This window comes from Lontra canadensis, unplaced genomic scaffold (genome assembly GCF_010015895.1).
Source record: "Lontra canadensis isolate GAN:19392208 unplaced genomic scaffold, GSC_riverotter_1.0 scaffold80, whole genome shotgun sequence".
Taxonomy (NCBI): domain Eukaryota; kingdom Metazoa; phylum Chordata; class Mammalia; order Carnivora; family Mustelidae; genus Lontra; species Lontra canadensis.
Window position 1 is genome coordinate 4,428,139 of NW_022631074.1, and position 25,522 is coordinate 4,453,660.

Consider the following 25,522-nt stretch of genomic DNA (forward strand, 5'->3'; position numbering starts at 1 on the left):
GTAGGCTGTTGGGGAAAGACTGTCTGAAAAGTTTAAACTTGAATTCAGATCTGAATGATTAAAAGGATGCAGTTAAATTAAAATCTGGGGAAGGGGCCTAAAAAAGAATAATGATTAAAAAAGCATGAACACAGGAACACGTTTGGCATTTTTGTGGAGTGGAAGGAAGACCAATATGCTTTCTTTCACAAGAGAGAGAAAAAAAAATTCCAGTAGTTAAAAATGATTAGGACACTTTTTGCCTCTTACAGGTAGAAGTACAAAGATCAGGTAGTTTTAGGATTGTTTGATCTTGTCAACCATGTAGCACCTGTTGCCTATTTTATCAGGAGTAGAAGTTCAAACATTTCTGTGCCCGCATCTTGGTATGGAATCATCAGAAACACAATGCATTCAAGCACTGGACTGGCTATAGTGGAGACACAGTGTAAGACAGTTTCTCTGGTGGCATTGGTCCTCATTGGTCCCTTTTGGCAGCTGATAGAGACTTACCTACATATGCCCGTCTTGTGCTGTAGCCTGCAAAAGGCGGATACAACAGTGGGGTTGTCAGGTGCTGTATGATGCACATACTTAAGCAGAAATAAGGAAATATATTCCCACACAAGGTGATAAGCCCACCAGAGACTGTGAGGACTCTTGATCTCTTGGTGAAGAAACATTCCAGGCCTTTAGGGAGAGGGTGGATTATGCAGAGTTTGATACTGAGTTTTCATTCTACTCCAGTTGAAGAGCAATTTCTGGATTTTTAGACTGGTTGTGTGTGTGTGTGTTTGTGTAAGATATGATCTGATATATGTTAGATTTATCATTGATAATAGGGTGGTGTGACAAGTTCAGGCAATTCTTCCCACAGAAAACATTATAGTAACTGGAAAATAATCAAAACAGACATTTGAAGATACTGGAAAATGACCAAAGGCAGGTAGAAACTTGACAAGAGTTTACTACTGAAAGACTGCTGCTATATTGGCTAGAAAGTACAATGTTATGTGTTGTGGCTTTTTTAGAAAGCCTCAGCTTAAATGACTCAATTTCAGGGAAAATTCTAGAAGCAAGAGCACCACAAAGGTCTGAAATCCAAAAGCGTGAGTATAATATTTTTGCAAATTCCTGGATGATCAATAAAATATGACCCCAGAAATGCTGGTGAAAAAGCAGGGAGAAAATAAAGATGGGTTTGCTTTTGAATGAAAGAATTGCTTCTGGGGAAATATTGTAGTTATGCCTTTTATTTAGTGCATTTCCTAGTCCACAGAGAGCTTGGATGGCAGAGAATAGAAATCTTATTAGATTGACCTGTCAGAAGACAGAATTCTGGGATGGAAAAGTGACTGGAAGTTTACTAGGAGGGCCTGGAGGCAAGAAAACACCAAAAGAGTGAACCCCCAAATCTAAGCATCGACTCAGCTAAATTTCTTGGCAGACATCTAAACTAATAGGGACAGAGGAGACCAACATGGAGGCTAGACTTAAAAGCAGCATCTGGAAGCCGAGAAAACTTGGCCAGAGTTATCTTCTCCAGACCACGGGGAAGACAAATTTTAGTTTGGATCTAGGCAAGTTAATGACTTACTAGAACCAAAAACCAATAATCCTAAGAAGAAAAGAGATCTTAGATTCACTACAACATACTCTCTTACAGACAGAATGTATCTCCCCCAAATTCATATGAAAGGCCTAACCCCCACTTTAGCTGTATTTGGAGATAGGGTCTCTGAGGAAGTAGTTGAGGTTAGATGAGGTCATAAGGTTGGGAAACTGATCCAAAAGGCTTGGTGTTCTTATAAGAGAGACTAGAAAACTTTATTTCCCCCCACCCTGCCACATACACACTGGGAAAGGCCATATGGTGACATAGTGAGAAGATGGCTGCTGCAAGCCAGGAAGAGAATACTCATCAACTGAACCTTGAGCTTGGACTTCTAGCCTCCAGAACTATGAAACCTGGAAAGTAAATTTCTGTTTTCTAAGCCAGCCGATTAAGGTATTTTGTTATGACAGCCTGAGCTACTGAGCTAACTAACATATTATCTATCATGACAAGTTTGGAACAAAAAATTACTAGCCGTGGAAATAAATTGGAAAATGTAACTCATATGCAGGAAAAAAAAATACATCAATACCAACTGATTGCAGGTGGGTCAAGATATTAAATTAGCACAAATGTCAAAGTAGCTGTTATATTCAATGAATTAAAAATATATTCAAAGGTTGTTAAAAGTTTATTGTACATTGAATTACTGATTTTTTAACAGACAAATGGGAACTAAAAAAATAAGCCAATGGAAATTCTAAAGCTAAAAATTATAATAACTGAAAATAAAAAGTGCCTAGGTGAGCTCAAAAACAGACTGAAAATAGCATAAGAAAGACTCAGTTAACTTAATATAGTTTACTGGAAACTATACATTCCAAAGGGCAGAAATAAAAATAGATCAAAGAAAAATGAACAGAGCTTCTTTAGAGAACACTGGAGCGTATCATGGGGTCCAACATATGTGTAATTGGAGTCAAGAGTCAAAAAGAAAGAGAAAGGGACACAAAATGTATTTCCAGAAATAAACAGAATGCTTCTGAAATTTGATTACAAGTATTAACTTACAGATAAAAGAGACTCAATGACCCTCATTTGGAAAATAAAGAAAAGCTGTACCTACATCCCTCATGTTTAAGATGTTAGAAATCAAAGATAAAAGAGAAAATCTTGAAGATCACAAGAGAGGAAATGACTCATCACTTATAGTTATGATACAATTATAAGTTGACTTCTAATTAGAAATAGTGGACACAAGGAGACATTAGAATGAAATTTTCAAAGTGCTGAAAGAACAACCACTACCACCAAAAAGTCAGCCAAGATTTCTATTTTCAGCCAAGTTGTCCCTCAAAAGTGAAGGAGATTTTCCAATAGACAAATTGAGAGAATTTGTCACACCACTAAAGGAAGACCTATACCACTAAAGGAAGACCTTCAAGTTGAAAGGTAATCAGCTATACAAAAGGAATAAGGGAGACTATAAATTGTAAATAACTTTAAGAAAATATTTATTTATAGTTTTATTTCCTAATTTTTCTAAAATACCTGTGACTATGTAAAGGAAATTTTTAACACTATATTATTTGGCTTGTAACATAGATGATGTATTATGCATAACAGTGATAACACAAAGGATGGAGGGTGCTAAATAAAAACTACACTGTTGCAAGTTTCCCATTTATCATCAAAGAATGTCAATATTTAAGTAGATTGAAATAATTTAAAGTTTAATGTTTTAATTCCTAAAATGACCATTTAAAAATGTGAAGAATTATAGCTAAAGAAGTAAAAGAAAAATTAAGAAAAGAAAGAAGAAGTGGGAAAGATGAACAGAGGAAGTGAGTCAAACAAAAGAAGAATAGCAAAATATCAGAAAGATATCCAGTCACACTGATAATTACATTCAATGTAAGTGGACTTCAGTCAATAAAGATTACTATACCAGATAAAAAAGCAACCCTCATATTTTTATATAAGTATGTTTTGAAAATAAAATAATAGAAAAAAGTGTAACATGCAAAGATAAACATGAAAGCTAAAGTAGCTATATTAATATGATTTGGTAGACTTAACACGAGGATTATTACTAGAGACAGAGGTAGAGATTTCATGATGATAAAGGGTCAATACAGTGGGAAGATATAACAGTTATAAATGTGAATGCATCGAATAACAGAATTCCAAAACTTAAAGAAAATCTTAACTGCAAGGAAAAATAGGTAAATTAACAATTACAGTTGGAGATTATATTATCACTCAGTGATTGATATACTAACTTGATAGGAATCCCGTAAAGATACATAAGAATTAAACAATACCCTTAGCTAATTCGACCTAATTGATATTTATAAAATATTATAAAATATAAAGATTTCTTTTCAAAATTTTATGAAGTATTTAGCAATGTAGATCATATCCTGGGCAATAAAACACAGTATCAATACTTCTAAAAGGACCTTTAAATGTCATTAAAAGTACATTCTCTGACTATGATATAACTAAATTAGAAATCAGTATTAAAGATATGTGGAAAATCCCCATATAGTTGGAAATTAAATAATATATATTTTTTCAAACATTTATAAATATTTCAATTTATAGAAAATTAATGGAATCTTAAAATTATCTGAACAGTGATTTAACAATTATTTACAATTAACTGATTTTGTGGAAACATAATTATGTTTAAAAGTACCCTCATCACAAAGTAATAATTTCACAGTACCTTTCTATAATATTTTTGTCACTCAAGTGGCAGCTGCAGCAATAAAACCCAAGTAGATTGAATAATTTAGAAACAGCATAATCAGAACTGCAAATGCAAGCCACCATTAACGCCAAACAAAACAAGACCTTTTATTCTAATATATAAATATTTCCCTATTTTCAGCACTGGTTGAAGAAAATATTAGGAGATAGTATTTTATTTGTAGTAAACAGAAATTAATTTTAGGATTTTAAAAAATTGACATTATAAGATGCTGGATTAGGTAGGTTTTTATAACATGTAATATTATTTTGAGAAATTCTTGTTTTCACTGGAAGCCATTTCTAATTGCAAACCTTTCTTCAGTTGTATTAGGACAGTTATGGAGATAAGTCTCTGTGATCCCAAATAGAAATTATACTTGCTTACAAGCAACTAATAACATATTTGGATACAAAGAGATTCTTGGCTTTATTCCTAAGGTTTTCTTCTACTTCAGTGTTTAAACTTTTTTGCTATCCCCTCTAAACAATCCTAAATATTTCTAAAATTATGTCAAAGGAAGATAACTTTATATGGACTACTGCTTGTTTGAAAACAGTATTTACCATAGTATTCCACAGTTTTGTCTTTTTCCTTTTTTTTTAAAGACATATATCCAGCTAAAACAATTAAATAAAAAGGTAAGGTATAAGAAATATAGCTGATGTCACGATAAAGTACATTTTCTTTTATTGACTAAGAACATATACTTAAACTTTAAATGCTGGCTCTCTTAAGAAAAAGTTTCTCCTTGTAAATATGCGTAACCGTAGCCTAAAAATGTATACGGTGATTTCCCCAAAATATTTATACACACAGTGGTCCACTTAAGACCAGCCCCATTATAACCTACTGAAGACAGTGTGCTCTGAATTTATAAATGGGCTACCCTCTGTATATAAAATATGTAGGCATGTATGTTAGACATACAAGTAAGAAATATAAAAAGGAGAGATGAAAAGAAAAAGTGTTCTTCCCTGTAAGATCCAGACAGATATTCAGTGTATTAGTGAGATCATGTAAAATGTACTCTTGATTTATAAATGGGCTTCCCTCACTATATAAAATATATATAGGCATGTATGTTATATATACAAAGTGAAAAATATAAAAAAGAGAGATGAAAAAAGAAAGGAAAAAGTGTTCTTCCCTAGAAGATCCAGACAGCAATTCAGTGAATGAGTGAGACCACGTAAAGTATCTGAAGAATTTCAGTTTTGGCAAATACTTTTCTGGAAAATGTTTAAGCTATGAGAGTACTCAATTTGCATTTTAAGAATTCCATAGAGGTGCCCATTTTTCATTTAACCATTCGGGGAAGATGTTGTGGCCTCCTTAATATGCAGAAAAGAGGACTTTTAGGGACTGTTAAAAAGAAATGGAACAAAAAGCCACTCATTTTTAGCTGGTTAGTAATCACCCCTTAGTCAAGTGTGTGTAGTGCAGAGAACCAAATCCTAGACCATCATCAGTGTTTGAGTGTGTTTGATGAAAGATTCCAATGAAATGAAGGACCTGAATTCTTCCTAGATCTCTAGGGAATGGGGCACGACACGATGGCAAAGGAGTGGTCAGCCCCCAAGGTGGCTGGTCCAATCTTAACTCTTGATGTTAAAAAACACACCAAATGTTTCTATAGCATTCTTTCTGCTGCATTTTCTTTATTTCAAGCCACAGGTCTACTTGGAGGGTCATGCAGCAAGTGGCTTATAAATAAAATCAGAGTCTATGAATAGTGTCACCACATTAAGAGACAGTCGCTGAATTCTCTCATTAGGCAAAGAACTCGCATCTTTGGAATCCATGAGTTGGTGTCATTTATGGGATACCTGAGATGTACCTTGCTCCGATTAACATTACCATGCTACTCACTATAAAAAAGCCCAAGGGTAGACTACAGAAGATACTAGGGTCACCACTTTCTGAAGACTGAGTTGTAACCCAGCCCACTGACTTCATCACAGCTTTCTTCCATGTAGAGTAACGAATTTCACTTTCTTCAGCATTGATCTGTGGTTCAAACCGCTCCATTGTGACCGCTGACAGATCCTCGGGTTCGAGACTCCAAACGCCAACTCCTTCCGCGGCCCCCGCCGCCATGGCCGCTCCCAGGGCAGTTGTTTCCGGCATCGAAGGCTTCACTACTGGGATATACAGAATGTCTGCCTGCAGCTGCATAAGAATTTTGTTGTTGGTCATTCCTCCGTCTACCTGCAAATGACTGAGTGGAATTCCACAGTCGCGGTTCATGGCATCCAAAATCTCCCGGGTTTGGAAACAAACAGCTTCTAATGCAGCAAAAGCAATATGGCATTTATTGGTGAACTGAGTAAGCCCACAGATGATCCCTCTTGCACTGGGCTCCCAGTAAGGTGCATACAACCCCGAAAACGCGGGGACGAAGTAGCAGCCGTAAGAGGTACCTACTACTTTAGCAAGTTTTTCAATTTCCTCTGAGGTCTTTATAATTCCAAGATTGTCTCTTAGCCAGCGAATAACAGCACCAGCTATAGCTACAGAACCTTCCAAGGCATAATATACTGGTTTGTCTCTGCCAAACTTATAAGCCACTGTGGTAAGAAGGCCATGCTCAGAAAACACACACTTGCGGCCTGTATTACATAGTAAGAAACAGCCTGTTCCATACGTATTTTTGGCTTGACCATCCTGGAAGCACATTTGTCCCACCAATGCAGCAGACTGGTCCCCCAAACACCCAGATATTGGCACACCTTCCAAGGCCCCAGCTTTCAGGCTATGAGAGATTTTCATTAGGCCATAGATCTCAGAAGAACTCCGGACATTTGGAAGAATCTTCATCGGAATTTCAAAAAATTCGCAGAGCTCTTTATCCCATTCCAGAGAGTGGATGTTGAAAAGCATTGTCCTACTTGCATTTGTTACATCCGTACAGTGGACACCTCCATTGGCCCCTCCTGTCAAACTCCAAATAAGCCATGAATCAATGGTCCCAAAAAGAGCTCTATCTTCTTCAACAGCCCTTTGAACTTTTCTCACATTGTCAAGCAGCCAACGAAGTTTCACTGCACTGAAGTAAGTGCTAAGTGGAAGGCCTGTCTTGGACTTGACAAAGTTATTATTTCCTGGAATTCTTTTACTAAGATTCTCAACAGTAGATTGGGTTCTTAGGTCAAGCCACACCACAGCATTGTAGAGAGGCTCTCCAGTTAACTTGTCCCAGACTACAGTAGTTTCCCTCTGGTTACTGACACCAATAGCTTTTATGTTGGAAATATCAATATTGAGCTGTCCAAGTTTCTCACATGTTTTCTCTATACACTCATAGACAGACTGCAGAATTTCCTTAGGATCTTGTTCCACCCATCCTTCTCTTGGAAACTCTTGTTTTATTTCCACTTGATGATGACTAAGTAGTTCGGCTGTTTTTGAATTGAAAACCAAAAAGCGCGTTGAGCTGGTGCCCTGGTCCACTGCCCCCACCAGTGGCCCCAAAACTGTTTTCTTCGCGGCTGCCATGAAACCAGCTTCGGGTCAGCGGGCTAACGCGGCCCGTTTCCCCGGTGACGGCAGCGGGCGGGGGAGGGGCAGACGGCGAGCCGGTAAGGCGAGGCGGCATGCACGGCAGAACCTAAATAATATACTTTTAAATAACCTATGGGTTAAAAAGGAAAAGGAAATGAGAAAATATCTTGAAATGAATAAAATTTAAGACACAGCATATCAAAATTTGTGGGTGGCTGCTAACATGGTGCTTGAAGGGAAATGTAACAGTAAATGTTTTCTTACAAAAGAAGACAGGATGAGAGTTAATTATTTAAGTTGCCATCTTAAGAGACTCAGAAAACAGGAGGAAATGAACTCTAATGTAAGTCAAAAGAAGGAAATAGTAAGCATAAGAATGGAAATTACTGTAATTAAATAGAAAAAAAGAGGAATGAAACAGAGAAGCTTAATGAATGCAAAAGTCGATTTTTGAAAGAGAAAAAATTTGATACTAACTCAGCTAATTGAACAAAAATTAGAAAATAGATTACTGATATCAAGAATAAAAAATGAGATGATTATCAACAACTTAATGCCAATTTCACAAATTTAATGAAGTGGACAGAATTCTTGAAAAATAAAAATTCCAAAAAATTTCAAGATGAATTAGAGAATTGGAATGACTTCATATCAGTGAATATAGATCATTGAAATTTGTAATTTAGAATATTTCCATTAAGGAATTCTGGGCCCTTATGGCTTCTCTGGCAAATTCTAGCAAGTATTTAAGAAATACATACTACCAATTTTTACAGATTCTTTTAAGAAATCATTACCTTATAGGCTACTTGGTGGAAAATGGACTATAAAGAAGCAAGAGTTGAAATAGGGAGACTGGTAGGAGTTTGTTTATAAAGTATGCATTAAATTGATGATGAATCAAATTTGAGTTGTGGCAGTGGACTTGGAAAGAGTGGTTTAAGTGGGGATATATTTAAGAAAAGGTAGAACTTACTGAGTTTTGACAGATGTGGGATACGGGAGAACAATCACTATGCCTCCTTAACCTTTTCCCAAGGAATAAAATCCATGAGAGAGCTATTAACTACAATACAAGAGATTTGAAAAAAGTATATTTGAGGGTGAGGGGGGTAACAAAGAATTTTAGTTTGTATGTGTTTTGTTCAAGATGCTTCTTGAGATTTCCAAGGGAATAATTGATGGGATGGTCTTGTGTTTAGTGGAGAGATTGTGGATGAAGACATGAATTTAGGAATCATCAGCATTTAGAAAATTTTGCTAATGAACTGGATGAGATCATCTAGGCAATGAATGTAGATGGAGGTGAACAGATTGCTAAGGTCTACTAGTCTTTTGGAAGCTCATGTGAGCAAGAGAAGACAGCAAATAGTGTGACTCTTCAATAGTCTTCGTTTCTTTATGTCTCTTCCTAAATTCTATTTCATATTCAAAACTTACTTCTGACAGCCATATTCACTCAAGACACTGTGATTTTTTTCCCCTTCACTTTGACTATGCAGTGGCCACCCTTTGCTTTTCCTCTCTCTCCAGGCTAAAATCATTCCCATTTTAGATCTCTATAATTGCTATTTTTCTCTTTCTGGAGCATTCCTTCCATTGGTCTCCCTACAGTAGATTTGATCACATTCAGAATTCAGTTCACGTTATTCCAAACTCAGAGACGCCTCCCTGCTTCCCTTCCCCACAAAGCTACTCTTTCATTCTATCCTATTATCTGATTTAATTTGCACCAAAACCATTTCATTATTTAAAAAATTTTTATTATTAATTGGCATTTTATTCCCTCTTTTTTCTTGTTTTCCCTCATTCTAAATATTTGTGTTCTCCAGGATCTGACTTCAACCTTCTTATATTTTACATTATATTTCTTCTCACTTTAGAATGTATTAACTCTTTAGTATACCACCTGTGTTGTTCATTTCTGCATCAGCAGCTTCTAGAACAGTGTCTATCTGGCATATCATAGGTGCTCAGCAAATGTGTTTTGAATTTGAATGAAAATGTGAGTGAATATGAGGACTTTTGATCTTTGTTACCTAAAATGACTAATTTCAGTTTGACTTACCATACATTTTCACCCATCTTCATCTATCTTTTTTTCCCTAGTGAGAAATTTCTTCATCCTCTCCAAGACTGAGCTCTTTTGATGTTTTCTTGATCCCCTATTTCACTACCTACAGGTGCTAGCTCTTTGAATTATAATCTGTTTTAGTTTTCGGTTACCCTTTATTTACATTCACTACTTTTTTCAGCCTTCTCATAGATTCAAAACAGTAACAATCAAGGACTTTCCTTTGTTCTTGCCATTTTCTCAAGCTAACATACTTTCCTTCATTACTTTTGTAGCTAAACTTATTGAGAGTATCACCATTGGACCTTAAATTCAAGCTCAAGTACTGATTCTGACCTATGTACCAATGTTTTTATTCTAAGTTTGCCAATAATTCTTAGTTCCTAAACTCAATGATCTCTCTTAACGTCCCTACCTCAGACACTCAGCAGCACTTGATACTCTTGTTTATCCTTTCATTTTTGCAGCTCCTTTGTCCTTTGGTTCTCATCCTCATCTCTGATTTTTTCATCCCAATCTCAGTCATTGTCTGAGTTTCCTTATTTTACCTGCAAAGAGAAGATGTTCTTTAAGGATCTTCTCATCCATCTTCTTCCACTGGCAACTTCATTTTGGGTCATGGTTTTGATAATTAACAATGTGCCAATAGTTATAAACATACAGTTTGAGGTTTTTTTGCAGAGATCCAGATTCTTATTTCCACTGTTTTTATGGGGTGCTTTGACCTGAAGTTCTTGCCATAACTTCAAAGTCAGTATTTCTCAAATGAAACCTATCATCATTCTTCCCAAACACATGCTTCTCACTATGCATTGGTACTCCTCTACCTAGACTTTGGAACTGCGGTATTTCCTTTGATCTTTCTCTTTCTTCATCTTCCTGTTAAACTATTTATCAAGTCCTGTTTATTCTAGCTCTGTTAGATCTATAAACTTCTCCCTTCTCTACATTTTCATTGGTACTACTCTGTTTAGGCACAACACTTCCTTTGGCCTTTGAATGATTGACTGTATTCTGTTATTTCCAGATGCATTGTCTTCTTCTCTCATCCATGTTGCAGTTAGCAGATGGATTAACTTTACTAAAACACAAATCTAATAATGTTGCAAATTTCGCCATTAATAGTAATAATAGCAAAAACTTATTAAGTGCTTACTGCTTGCTAGGCCACTTCTTTAAATGTTTTTCAATGATCTTTTACACAAATATTGCAACACAGATACTCTTAATGTCCTCATTCTTAATATCTTTCTTCAGAAGAGGAAACTGAAACACAGGAAGAAGTAATATGCCCGTAGTGACACTGTGTTAAGGCTAGTATTTGATGATTTTAGCCAGCACACTATGTACCGCCTTAGCAATGAAACCTGAAGACTCTTTGTCTACACAGGACTGTCTGTGAATTTGATTCAATTCACTCTGTTTTAATTGAAAAGAATTCACTCTTATCTTAAGCAATACTGTCAGTGATATAACAGATTTTATGTGCTAGTAATACTTTTTCCATACTCATAAAATACATATAAAGCGGTTAAAATAAAAAATTACATCAGTGTATCACTTAAAATCATACCACATACCACACTTTAGGACATACCTATCTGCAAAACAAAGTTAAAATCATTATGCTGTTATGCAGATATTTTTCACCACTCATTTTTTAATGATAATTGCTACTTAAATATGTAATATTACTTCCCACTTCTATCCTTTATTCTCCCACAGGTAAAAATAAGTAAATAAATAAATGCCATTCTTCCTCTATATATCCCACTACTTCTGGGTTTTTGATTTTTGTTCATGCAAACAAAACCTTATCTTTAGTACATTATTAAGTGAACTTTCACATGTAGTGCTAAGTTTATTTTATTTTTTAGTAATTTCTACATCCAACATGGGGCTCAAACTCAAGATCCCAAGATCAAGAGTTGCATGTTCTTCTAACTAGTCAACGGGGTGCCCCTGAATGTCAAAATTATTTCCATTCTTTCCACTTATGAAGATTCAACTAAGTGGTTTTAATAGATTCCTTAACTGGATAGGATATTTCTATATCCTAAACCAGTGCTTTCCAGTGAGCCTCTTCACAATGATGGAAATAGACTTCCAGTACAGAGACTATTAAACATATATGGCTGTTGAGCACCTGAAATATGGCTAGTGAGACTGAGGAATTAAATTTTTGGTTTTATTTAACTTTAATTAATCAAAATTAAAATTTAAAAAGCCCCAGATGGCTAATGGCTCCTATAGTAGATAGTACAGCTGAATGACCAATATATTTAAAAAATTTGTTACTGTAGCATATAAATATATTTTATCGTTTATAGTTTCCTGGAAGGAAGAATCTTCATTTTATTTTTTTGTGTGTATTCTAATGCATCTAGCACATTTCTTTGTATGTCAAAGAACACAATAGATATTTGTTATGTGACTAAATGAATGGATGACTATCTGTTAACTTTGCTTGATTGTGTTAGTATCAGTGATATCCAAAGGTGTTCCATAATTTAATTTTTTTCAATATAACTGGTAAAATAAATGCTTATAAAATAAACAACTGGCTTTCATCTTTGCAATTGCTTATATGATTCGATTCTTTAATAAAAAGTGCTTTCATTTCATCAGTTCATCCTTATTTTTTCCTGACATTGTTAGAAATGAAAGCATCTATTTTGTTTACAAGCTCAATTTCAAGTCAGCCAGACTGCAAATCCCCAGATTTACTATAGCTCAGTCAACAAACCCTGGAATATGTCCACTAGATTCACCATGATTCTAATCAGTCTTTTGCACATGGAATGCTCCCCATATGGCTTAGACCCCTGTGACACTCATCTCTTTCTAATGCAAGTGCCTGCTTCTCCCTCTGCTGGTTTCAGAATAAACGCCTTGTCAAAAAAAAAAAAAAAAAAAGAATTAGATCTTGACAGCTTTTTTCCTATGGTTAATTGAGGTGATAGATATACTTGACATTTATCTAAGTATAGAATAGAAGATGAAGACATTTTCTACATACATTCTGTGTTTTAGGGGAGGTCACCTTCTTTTTAATGTGGCTGTGCAATTAGTAGTAGTGATAATTCTGCTTCATATCACAATGTCGTTAAAGTTCTTTCAAATGGACAGATAAACTTTTCTTTCTAGGGTTTGAATAGTTTGGATCATCTTTAAGTTCATCCTCTAGGTCTTCCCCCCTTCAGTCCTGTAAATTAATAGTTGTTGAAAAATACAAAAGATGGTATGCAGTCTCATTCTGTTCAAAGAGAATAGGGATAGAGGGTTGGATTTGAGATCACCTTAATTATTGTCCCTAAATTTGTGAGGGCATTCCCTGGTATTGTTAGGCAGATCTTAAGAAAATTTGAGTCTGTGTGTATGTGTGTGTGTGCCTGAGTGCTTGCACACATGTGCATATTCAAAAGTTCCTCAGCATCTAATTGTATTTGTTGTTATTGATAGAAATGCAGACTATGATTTTTTTTTATTTCCCAGGGAGATTATTTTTTTAATTTTTTTATGTTAGCACGCTAAGTTTATCTCATGTAGATAGCTAACATCTTCACTAGTGATTCTCATCATCCAATTTAATGTTAGGTATTCATTTATTATAGCTGCTATTTAAACATTTTACATTTGTAGTACTTCATTTTAGTCTGTAAAACATTTCAATGACTCTAAAATGTATTAGTACATTTTTAGGATATCAGTTTGTGCAAGGGATTTTGAAAACATACATGCTTTGGAAACTAATGAAATTATTATTATAAATATTATAGGTGTTGTTAATATTTATTGAGAGAAGACTATACAAATAAATTGGAGATTAGAAAAATGTATTTAAAAGGAAAGCAAAAATAATTTTCAACTTAAAAAAATGTAAACAATTCTATTTAGATTAAACTCTGAATATAGTAGGCTAAGGCAACTAAATTAGTAATGCTAAAAAGCAAATGTTTGCAATCTTGTAGGAGACAAAAAAATTACCCAAAAAGAATATTCTATTATGTCAGTAAATACTAGCAGCTTACAAAAAGAATTTGGTAGCAAAGGCATCAGGCTACATTTTAAGTCTTTCTTAAGTATTGCATTTAATTTTTATATCGCACACTAAGATCATAAGGGACAATAGCACTATTTAGGAAGCTAAATACCACTAGTAAAAACTATAAAATTCACTTTAGAAAAATAGTAACTATTTCTAAATAGATTGCTTAAAAATAAGGCTATTAAGTTACATTTTTGTTGACAGACAATGCTCATGTAAAAGGGAATGAAGGGGACAATATTTCTTTTTTTTTAATGTTTTATAAATACTTTTTTTTTTTTAAGATTTATTTATTTATTTATTTGACAGAGAGAGACACAGGGAGAGAAGGAACACAAGCAAGGAGGAGTGGGAGAAGGAGAAGCAGGCTTCCCTCTGAGCAGGGAGCCTGATGCAGGACTTGATCCCAGGACCCTGGGATCTTGACCTGAGCCAAAGGCAGATGCTTAACCAACTGAGCCACCCAGGTGCCCCGAAGTCAATATTTCTAAAATAGATTCAGAATTAAGGCAAGAAAGGAACACAATAACCATAAGAAATAGAAGAAAAATAAGAGCTTTATGCTAGGAAAAGAAAATGAATTAGGTTTAGACTCACTAAAGTTTTTTGAAGGTAACATATTCACAGACTTATTTTTATTCCTTTCACATGTTGAGCCATTAAGAATTAATGTCTTTCTGCTAGTGTTTAATTTATTCCTGCCAAGAAGCTTACATATTCGAAAGTTTGGGCTTAAAGTATCTCTTTTATAGATGTGTAAACAGGGTGTCAGTCAAAGTAGAGATTAAATAGGTTCCCCATGAAGAGGATACTTAAAATGATGGGCTCTTGCTTGTTCAGGTAGAGACAAAAAGCCTCTAATACAGAGGAAAGACACCTCAGTGGTGCTGCAGTTGTGTCAGGGTAGGGCTAGGGTCCAGTCACCAACAAGTCAGGGTGTGGCAGAAACTTGAGGCTACCACTCTCAAATGTCCATGGTGAGGAAGTGTGTTCCTTGAGGGAAAGGTATATCTGTTTGTAAATGAAGATCTGAGGCCTTCTGAAAGGGAAGATGCCTGTAAGTGTTCTAAATAATCTTACTTGGAACTCTTAGTATAGAAGACTAAGTTGAATGGATCTGAATGACCCTGACCAAACCTGGTGGTTAGGAGGAAGGCAGTGAGACCCCTGCAATAAAATTCCCTATAGGACAGGAGTAGTATGGGCTGATACTTTAGATGGTATACAGTGACCTAATATTCATGTTGCTATTATGGGAGGGGTGAGGTTTTACTGGTTAGGATACAACATGGAGCTGGTACCCCTCATAAACCAAGCCTTGGTTCTTTTGTGTGGGGAACAATTGCTAGAATATGTGAGTGGTTCCTAAGAGAGGTGTATCTTCAGACTCCAGCATGGAGACCCTCTGTGGCTATGTTGACAGGGAGAATAAACATCCACAAGACTGGGCAAAAGTAAACTTGAGTAGGAGCACAATTTAAAAAACGAACAATGGTGGTAATAGAAGGATTAAATGTGAGATACCTATAAGCCTGACTTCAGAAGAGGGTTGACCTTCATTCTTTGGGTTTGGCCCTTGGGATTCCTGCATAAAAGTGGGTCATGTTGGAAGAAATTCGACTTCCTTCTGATAAGATATATAGGGGTTCAAACAATGAGTTAGAAAAATGAAAGGAGATCTGATTATATGTGGCAATTCCTAACAGTTCAGGTATAATGTTAGAAATAACTATCAATCAATTAGAACTAAAAAGATAACATGTACTAGCCAAGGATCAATTGTAAGTGCTTTCTGCTCATTCTGAGAAAAGTGATCACAGTTCCTTTACTCTGGTCCTCTGTTTCTCTTTCCACCTGCTTCTTTGCCCAATTTTCCTGCCAAATGAGGACTTTCTCTGTATCCCTTTTCATTCAGACACTTTGTGGGAGAGAATCTAACTTGTTTAGTTACTATTCAGTATAGCACATTTCTATTGGATATGGTTCTTGTGCTAAGCAATATCAGAGTTAGCTTCTTACATGAAGGATGGCTGCCATTGACATAGGAACTGATCCTTAATACAATCCTGTGTAGTCAGGATATCAGTATTGAAAAATTGAAGGGCAATCTTGTCCCCAGAATTGGCAATTGATAGATACAGAAGGATGATGCTACTATAGCCCTACCAGATTGGGGATAGCTAGGCAGAAGCTCCCGATAGAGTGGGCTTCATTAAGACTTCCAGAGCCCCTGAGCACTGAGAATATTATGGCACTTCTTTTTTTTTCTTTTTTAAATTGAGATTATTTATTTATTTGACACAGAGAGAGAGAGAGAGAGAGAGAGAGAGATTGATCACAAGCAGGGGGAGTGGCAGACAGAGGAAGAAGGAGAAGCAGGCTCCCAGCTGAGCAGGGAACCCAATGTGGGGCTCAATACCAGGACCCTGGGATCATGATCTGAGCTAAAGGCAGGTGCTTAACTGACTGAGCCGCCTAGGCGTCCCTATTATGGTACTTCTAAATGTGTAATCAAAATATATTAACTTACAGAATACATAAAAAAGTCTGAAACAGTTCTGATTTTTCCTATTAAGCTTCTTTGTTTCTTAATTTTTTTGCTATTCTTTTTGTCGTTGTGGCTTCTACCTTATAGGAAATTTTGGAAGCTTCTTAGTCTGTCCATTGACAAAATAATCCTGAATGAGTATGAACCCATTGTTGGGTAGGCGAAAGGGGGTACTGGGCTCAGCTGTGAAGGCTTGAAGATGGAAGATTCAGTAGAAATAAGTCATGCACTCATCAATGCTCTGAGACTTTTTGTCCCTATTGTTAAAGGAATTCTGGACTTTGAAGGTTCATATCTAAGGGGTCTGATATAAGTCATTTATTTATTTAATTTTTAAGTAATAGATTCTGTTGCTGATTTGGTTCCCTTGTGCCCAATGAAAACCTAGTCTTTCAGTTTTCATTATTATTTAGGTATATGTTTCTAGTTTATATTATTGAGTTATTTGGATGAGTGTACTAGATTAGATCTAGAAGCTGGTTTCTACTCTCACATTTCCCTGTTAACTAACCTCATGGCTTCACAGTGACATCTTACCTTTGTGGAGCAAAAATTAACCTCAAGTATTTTTCTCCCCCTTCTTTCTCCTCTCAGGAGACTTTTTTTGGAGGTACTTTAAGATATTAAAAATAGGGATCCTCTAAGTCTCTTTTGGGCCTATAACTTAATTCTTAGAGTCAGAGGACACTACCTTTGAAACTAATGAAATAGAAAACAAAAGAGGTTATGTGATATTGTAGAAAGAATATAGGTTTTGGAGCTGGGCAGACATAATTTCTAATCTAAGATTCATCATTCATTATTTATGAAATCTTAGGCAATATCTTGTCTTTCTGATGTCAGAATTTTTATCACTAAAATGGTGATGACTATGTACATGTCAGAGTGTTGTACTACAGAGGTAATAAAGACAAAGTACTCAGCACAATGTTTGGTGCACAGTTAATTCTCCATTATTGTTTGCTCCATTCCAGATGGACACTCAGGGAGCCACTTTACTGTTTACTCATCAGCATATGGCCTAAGTGGTATTTCTTGTGCTTGCTTAGTCAGTCACAGGCCTTATCCCGGGAGTTACTCATCATTTCGAATAGCCTGTGGAAACCCAGGTCTTCTCATGCTAAAATTTTGCATTGACTGTGTAAATGTTAATGCAGAAATAGAAAATAATAAGTTTCTCAAATAAACCTTTACATGATAAGCTCAGATTCATTCATTATTTCATTTTGTTCAGAAATATTTCCTAGAGTGGCTATTTTGTGCTCTTCCCAGACTGGGAATACTATGATGAATAAGATAGATAAATGCCCTTATAAAAATTACATTTTAGTAGCCTGAGATGGACAACAAAATAGGAGAAAATACATGGAGTAGGTAATTACTGATTGTGAAAAATGATAAAAAGGAAATATTATATTCAATTAAAGTAACTGGAAATAGAGGTCCATTTTTGATTGGATGGTGAAGGAATTTTTTTTCCTTTTTCCCTCCCTCCCTTCTTCCCTCTCTTCTTCCTTTTTGCCTCCCTCCCTTCTTCCCTCTCTCCCTCTTTTTTCCCTCCCTCCTTCCCTTTCTCTCTGTTTTACTGAGACCTGAAGCTCTAAAGAAAACTAGCAAAGTCAAGAGCCAGGGGAAGAGAATTGCAAGCCTTGGCATAAGTAACTGGAAGGCTCAGAGGCTGGAAAGAACTTGTCAGGAATGAGAAGAGTAAAGTAAGCCTGTGTGGCTGTAGCATAGTGAGATGGGATAGAGGGATAGAGTTATATACTATGAGATATGAGATGTGATGGGAGTAATCCCCCCGCAAAAGAACAGTAGGAACTCCTGGAACCATTTCATACAAGGAAATGACATGATTCAATTTACAATTTAAAATGAATCATTTTTGTAGCTATGAAAAATGGTCTCTAGTGAGATAAGAATGGAAGCAGGGAGGGGATGCCTGGGTTGCTCAGTGGCTTGAGCCTCTGCCTTCAGCTCAGGTCATGATCTCAGGGTCCTGGGATAGAGCACCACATCAGACTCTCTGATCGGCGGGGAGCCTGCTTCCCCCTCTCTCTCTTCCTGTCTCCCTACTTGCAATCTCTCTGTCAAATAAACAAATAAAATCTTAAAAAAAAAAAAAGGAATGGAAGCAGGGAGAACTGCAGTTGTTCAGGTTAGATGAAATACTGATGACTTAACTAGGGTGGAGACAACAGAAATGTAGAAAAATGGACAGGAGGTAGAATCAAAGTGATGTGATAGATTTGAGGAAGGCCGTGAGGAAAATGTAAGAATGAAGTTGGCCTTATAAGAAAATAAGAGAAGGCGTGTCAGTTTCTGTTGCAAAAGATTGGGGAAGACTTTTGGTGAAAAAGAAAGCAAAAATTGTTTTTGAGGTGAGATATATTGGAGAAGCCTAGCTTAAGCCACCTTAAGTGAAGATATAAAATGGACAGTTAGATATAGGAGTTTAAATTTAGGCAGTTAGGAATAGGAATAGGAGAAGTTGTTAGATGGAGATGCAGAATTGGAATAGCATGAAGTTATTGCGTACTAAAGATTATCTTGGGAGAAAATAAATGACAAAGAGAAAAGGTGATTCAAGTTAGTAGTATCCCAAGAGAGTCCAATTTCATGTTGGAGACGGGAGGAATAGTTAGCAAAGGAGGCTGAAAAAGAGGCATTGATGGGGATGAAGGAAAACTCAAAATGTGTAGTGATATAGAAGCCAAGAGAAAAGAGGTGTTGAAGAAGAAGGGGTTAGAAACTACCTTCAATTTTGTGAGCCATCATTAGAATAGAATAGAGAGATTTCATTGAATTGAGGGAATGTATAGGTCTTTGGTGACTTGAGAGGAAGATTATCAAACGTGTTTAGTGGTTAGAAATCATAGTGGAGGAAGTTGAAGAGGTAATTGGAATATGAGGAACTTGAGATAGCAGTAGTGAACAACACATGAGATAATCTTTTAAGATTTTATTATTTTTCTTATTTAAATAAGCTGAAAATGATATGAGATATTCCCCTAGAAGAGAATGTGGGGTCAAGAAAGTTTGTTTTTAAGATATGGATGCTCCTAGAATATATTAGTGGACTAAGAGTAGTTAAAAAGAGAGAGAGAAATTGTTACAGTAGAATGTAACTATAGAATAAAATCCTTGAGAAAATGAGAGCATTTGGAATCTGTATCTCAAGCTGGCATGAACAGTCCGTCAGAGTCATCACTGACATGGTCATGTCACTTAGTCCATTCTAACAGGAAGAATAAAAGAAAAGATGGGCATATAGGAAGATGATTTTGTAGATATGGAGGCAAAGGAATGAGGGAGTTACTTTTCATGGTTTCTACTTTCTCAATAAAGTATGAGATCATTTACTGAAAATGGAGGAAGATAGAACATGAGTTTGTTTGTGAACATTGGAAAAGGTGTGAAATATGAGCTAGAGAGTAGGAAAATAGATTAACTTGTCAGATGTAGTAAGACTGAGAGAAATACAGAGAATTCAGTTCAGTTTGAAATTTATGAATGGGAAATGAAATATGCAGTCCATTTGTGAAATATTTTTGCAATAGTATTCAATGTCTTATATAGAAAGTACAGAGAAAGTATAATTTGGTTAATTCAGGTTTGAGGTTTGGTCAAGCAAGCATGACAGAGAGAGGACAAACTAATTGAGACTATTTTTAGACAGCGGTTATAATTACCACACATGTATTCTAAACTGAATTAAGATGGTATGAAGATGGGAAGTGAGGAAGAATAACATAACATAATCAAGAAAAAAATCAGTAGGGTTAATCATAAAAAGGTTAGATGTGGCAGTGGAGGTACAGTTGCAAATGAAATGGAGGAAGAAGGATATGGTAGTCAGCAAATGAAATGTTTAGTGTAGGGTAGTTACTAGTGATGATGAAGTCCAGGGTTTGGCCATGTGACCAGGTGGCTATTGTGGAGAAAGGCAAAGATGGCCCAAGATAAGGAAGTCAAGAAACAGAGGTCAGTTTTTAGGTGGATCATCTACATGGATAATGATGTCACTAGTAATAAAACCAGGCACTAAGACAGATGGGAGATCTGGGATGGAAATAGAGTGAAATTGAGGCTATTATCATCCACCAATAAATAGTGGGTGAGAAGTCACGTGGAGATGAAAATGAGCAAGAAACCTGGAAACTTTTTCTTATTCTAGTAATTTCATAACTTTGGTTTTTATTTTAGCATTGCAACAACCACTATTCTTTAAATATAATTGACTGAAAACACATGCTTTTACTTAACTATCCCCTTTCTATTTAGAAGGTTACCTGTGTGTATCTCACTGTGGATACTAGCTGTAGCTCTCATGATTCCCCTTATCTCCTAAACCTTTATTTTTTCATGAGTGTGCACTGGAATTTTGTGTGTAGCCTATTGTTGCTACCCTTAATTTATAGGATGGCATTGGTATGTGATTTTATTTTTCATTTTCTCCCACTTGTAGCACTGCCTTGAGATAATCCATAAGCCTTATTATAACCCTCCTTTCACTTTTGCATTAATTCTTTCCTATTTATTTCAACACAGTACTTATTTTTCCCCCTGAAGGTAGTTGTACTATTAGACTTCCTCTTTTGCTAGTCCTGTGTTAGGCTCTAACAATTCCCATTATTTCTCTCCTGATTACTTTTTTTCTAATATAAATTCCTGACTAAATAAACACACACAAATTCACACATACTATTAATGTCTTACATGAAAGAATGGTCTGTTTAATGTCTATGTTTTAAAAAATGTAACTCTTCTAGTCCTTTTGGTGCTAGGCCAATTATGTTAATTAGAGTATATTGAGCAAAGTACATATTTCCAGTCTCTGCACATATATTATTCAATTTGATCAAGCTTCAATATATAAAAGCTTTTTGCAAAATGTAGTGTCAAAATGTTACAGTCTTTGGTCAGAATCTTGGCAGATAAAGTCAATTAAAAAGGTCAAAATAATGGTCCTTTATTTTACAGGAAGTGTAAATGTACAGAATTTATTGTCTAATTAAATGCAAGTCTGTAATTCAGTATTAGTATGGAGAATATAAATGTATCCAAATCAGGAAGCAGAAAATGTTGGTTTATTAATAGTAACCAGATATAAGATTGGCTATCCAGTTTGTTGCTTATTTATTGCATTTTGTTATTCTGGAAAATATTTATGCCCTTATAAAATACAGACAAAAACATTTTCTATTTAGTCAAGTTGTCTTCATTATTAATTTTGGTTAATTTTGGTTAATTAATTTTGGTTAGTTGAATTAAATAATTTTGCCAAGAATTAAGTCAAGAAACATATTTATTTATATATTTATACTTATTAATAATATAATAATAATAATTTATAATTATTAATGCTTCTTGAATTAAATAATTGAATTAAATAAATTTGGTTAGTTGAATTTGGTTAGTCAGATTAAGGTTGTTTTGTTTAGCTATGGAAAGAGTCTTCTGTGGAGGGTGTGTATTTTTCCCTCTGCCCAATTTAATACCAAATAATACTGATTCATCCATTTAACAGATATTTATTAACTATCTATACTATCGCTTACACTGTTCTGGGAGCTGTGCATACATCAGTGAAATAAACAAAAAACAAACTAAGACACTCTGCCATCATCAGCTTACATTCTAGTGGATGAGTTATATACTAAAATAAAAAAAAACATTGTATGGGTATATGAGATGGTAATTTGTGTTCTATAGGGAAAAAAAAGGACAACAAATGGGAATTGGCAGTACCAGGGTAAAGGTACAGTTCCAAATATTGCTCAGAAAGGCCTCTGATACCAAGAAGGGAACATTTGATTAAAAAATGCATGGACATGAAAAATGAGGTTTGTGTTTATTGGGAGGAGGGTTGTGGAAATGGTTGGCTCTTATCAGGCTGTGCTAGAGGGACAGCTTGAAAGCTGTTGTGGTTGGAGCAGAGTAGGGAAAGATGAGAGTGAAAGAACATGCCAGATCATGGGTGACTTAAAAACCACTGTAAAGATGTTGACTTTTCCTCTGATTGAGACTGGAAGTTACTGAGCAGAGAAATAAGATGATCTGACATAAGTTTTAAAAACGTTCCTCTGTGTTGAGATTGACTATAGGGAGAACAGGGGTAAAGCAGGGGGAACAGTTAGCATATATTGAAATAATCTAGGTGGGAGACTTTGGTGGTTTATACCAGATTATAGGGGATGAAGATGATGAGTAGTAGTTGGATTATGGATAAATTTTGAAGATAGAGCCAGCAGTAAAAATCTAGTACAAAAATATGCATTAGAGTACCTAGAGGTGAAAGCAGAAAAACTAAAAACCCTGTATTTTTTTCTTTTTATAACTAAGAAAACCATTGCTAGAATGATTCCTTTCTCCTGAGAAACCCACCAGAATAGCTTGTGTCAGTATGCAAATATAAAACAAATACCTCCCTCAGTGTTCTAGGGAAAGAAGGTAGAAACTGTGTCTGAATCCAAGAATAGGCTCATCCTGAAACTGCATAGGATTTTAAGGTCTCTTCCTCCATCCCGTGGATGTAAAAACCATACAGAGTTTAAATTTTCAGGGGTGTGGAGGGACCTGTGTACATGTGAAGGGTGGGGTGATACATTTGGATAGGATAAGATTGAAATTATTTAACAGATCTGATGCACTTCACTGGAGCCAAATGAGGCTGGCAAATGGGAAGGAAGAACTAAGGGCTGTCTTGGAGTGAACTTAGTGTTACATGCAGCATATTTGGACTAATGGTAAGGAATAAATATCATGATATGAGATTTGAAAATAAAACCTTTATTCAAACCAGGAAAGTGACTACTACTAGAGAATTCCCTGACTCAGTGGCACTAACCTGGCACTGTGGCATGTAGTGGAAGAAAACGATTACATAAACCAGGAAATAAATGAGTTAGTCATGAAGCTATTGTAGTACTTCATCAAGCTGTTGACCATATGTTACATCCAATGAGTGGTCTTTTCAGAGGGACATGCCAGCTACAAATATTTGATGAAATAAAAATATAACAAAAATTAATAACCAAATTAAGGAGCCATTCCTTTCTTTTTTTTCTTAAAGATTTTTATTTATTTGAGAGAGAGAGTGCAGAGTGAGAGAACACAAGCAGGACCATGGGCAGAGGGAGAAACAGATTCTCCACCAAACAAGGAGCCTAAGCAGACTACTTTTTTAAAAATTTAATTTTTTTTTCAGTGTTCCAAGACTCATTGTTTATGCACCACACCCAGTGCTCCATGCAATATGTGCCCTCCTTAATACCCACCAGCAGGCTCAGCCAACCCCCCCAAGCCCCCTCGCCCAAAACCATCAGTTTGTTTCTCAGAGTTCACAGTCTCTCATGGTTTGTCTCCTCCTCTTATTTCCCCCAACTCACTTCTCTCCTTCTCCCAGTGTCATCCATGTTATTCCTTATGCTCCAAAAGTAAGTGAAACCATACAATAATTGACTCTCTCTCTAAACAGACTTTTCTTAATGTCTCTTTAATTCTCTGGTTAAAAGTTACATACTTTGGGGATACATTATTTCTATTTGGATGTGGAAGTAACACTGAATTCATGAAATGTTAACTAAGGAGTTCATGGACAGCCTGAAATAATTAGTGCCACAATATATGTTTGTTTGTTTGTTTTTGCCATGGATTATCTAAAGGTCTAGGAAAATTTGGGTTTCTGTATCATGTATTTTCATAGAGTTACACATGAAAGCATACTAAGAAAATATGACAATTATATTAACAGTAGCATTCATAACATTATTTTGTTATTTTATATCTCCTTCCTAATGTGTAAAAATGTAAAAATGAGTCAGTGCTTATTGAAGATAAAATATTGTGTGATGATTAAGAATTTGGGTCCTGGAATCAGACCTCTCTGTGTTCATTCCTAGATCTCATTTTCTAGCTTGTGATTAGAGCAAATTACCTAACCAATGTGTGTCTAGTTTCCTCATGGGCAAAAAAGAGGATAAAACTTAACAGCCATCTGCCAGGACAGACCTATATCTACATGTATTTATTCATCCCTCTACCTATCTAGATCTATCTATCTATCCATCCATCTATCCATCCTAATATTAGTGCCTATTGCATAACAAGAACTAAAAGTTAACTATTATTATTCTTGGGAATAATTTTTCCACTTCTGAGTTTTAGATATTTGCCCTGTTGAGTAGCACTATTTACTCATTTATTCATTCAGGTTTTGAGAACTACTGTATACTATGTATTGTGCTAGGCACTTGGCCTATACATGTGATTCAAATGGACATGATATTTGAATTCATGGATGTTGCAGTATAGGGCATAACATATTTAAAATACTGAAAACACAAATGCAAACCTGAAAAGTGAAATAAATAGATTTTTAAAGGTCCATATAGCAGGTGACATCTAAGCTAGAATAGTTTTTTTTTTTTGTTGTTTTTCTTAAAATTATATTTGACAAAACTATTTGATTATATGGGAAATATCCAGGGGAAGAAGAATATTTTAAGGACAGGGAATAGCAGAGGCCAAGAATCAGAGGTAAGATTTTTTTCAGGAAACTAATAAGTCCATCATCACTGAAGCACAAGCAGTAAAGTGGGACTTCCATTGCTGAGGTTGTAGAAGTAGGGAAAGATGAAATTGTGTATAGTTCTATAAGCCATCCTGGAAATCTACTGCTTTACACTGAGAGCCAAGGGAAGTCAGTGTGATGATTTATGACAAGAGTAACATGATCATACATGCATTTAAAAAAAAAAAAGATTACTCTATGTTGAAGTAGTGAGGGCGGAGGAAGGCAAGTGAGAGTGGTTATAGTGGGATCAACAAGCGGAGCATAGTAGCAGTTCATTCAAGAGATGAATGACTTCATGATAGTTTAAATGGAGGAAAATAAAAAGAACCAAAATGTCTTTTAAGATGTATGATCAAAGGAATTTGTAGTTATTTGGTTATGGAAAGGAGTGACAAAGAGAGAATAACCAAGAACAAGCTTCATATTTCTGAGTGAATTGCCTGAGAAGATTGGGGTGTCATTTAAAATAATAGGAAAAGAG

General features: G+C 35.5%; 2 protein-coding genes across 5 annotated transcripts in view; one reads left to right on the forward strand and one right to left on the reverse strand.

Annotated features, from left to right (window-relative positions):
• CSNKA2IP (casein kinase 2 subunit alpha' interacting protein) overlaps positions 1-25,522 on the forward strand; it is a 119,471-nt gene that overhangs the window by 22,337 nt on the left and 71,612 nt on the right. The window lies entirely within an intron of this gene.
• Positions 5,923-7,890, reverse strand: LOC116882025 (glycerol kinase-like). The gene is made up of 2 exons (XM_032882230.1): positions 6,206-7,890; positions 5,923-6,118 (listed from the first exon to the last, which is right to left on the reverse strand). Exons 1-2 carry the CDS (start codon positions 7,785-7,787, stop codon positions 6,108-6,110), a joined length of 1,593 nt encoding a protein of 530 aa, XP_032738121.1. The 5' UTR covers positions 7,788-7,890; the 3' UTR covers positions 5,923-6,107.

Coding starts and splice junctions, on each gene's coding strand:
- LOC116882025 (XM_032882230.1), bottom strand. CDS start 7,787: ATGGCAGCCGCGAAGAAAACAGTTTTGGGGCCACTGGTGGGGGCAGTG.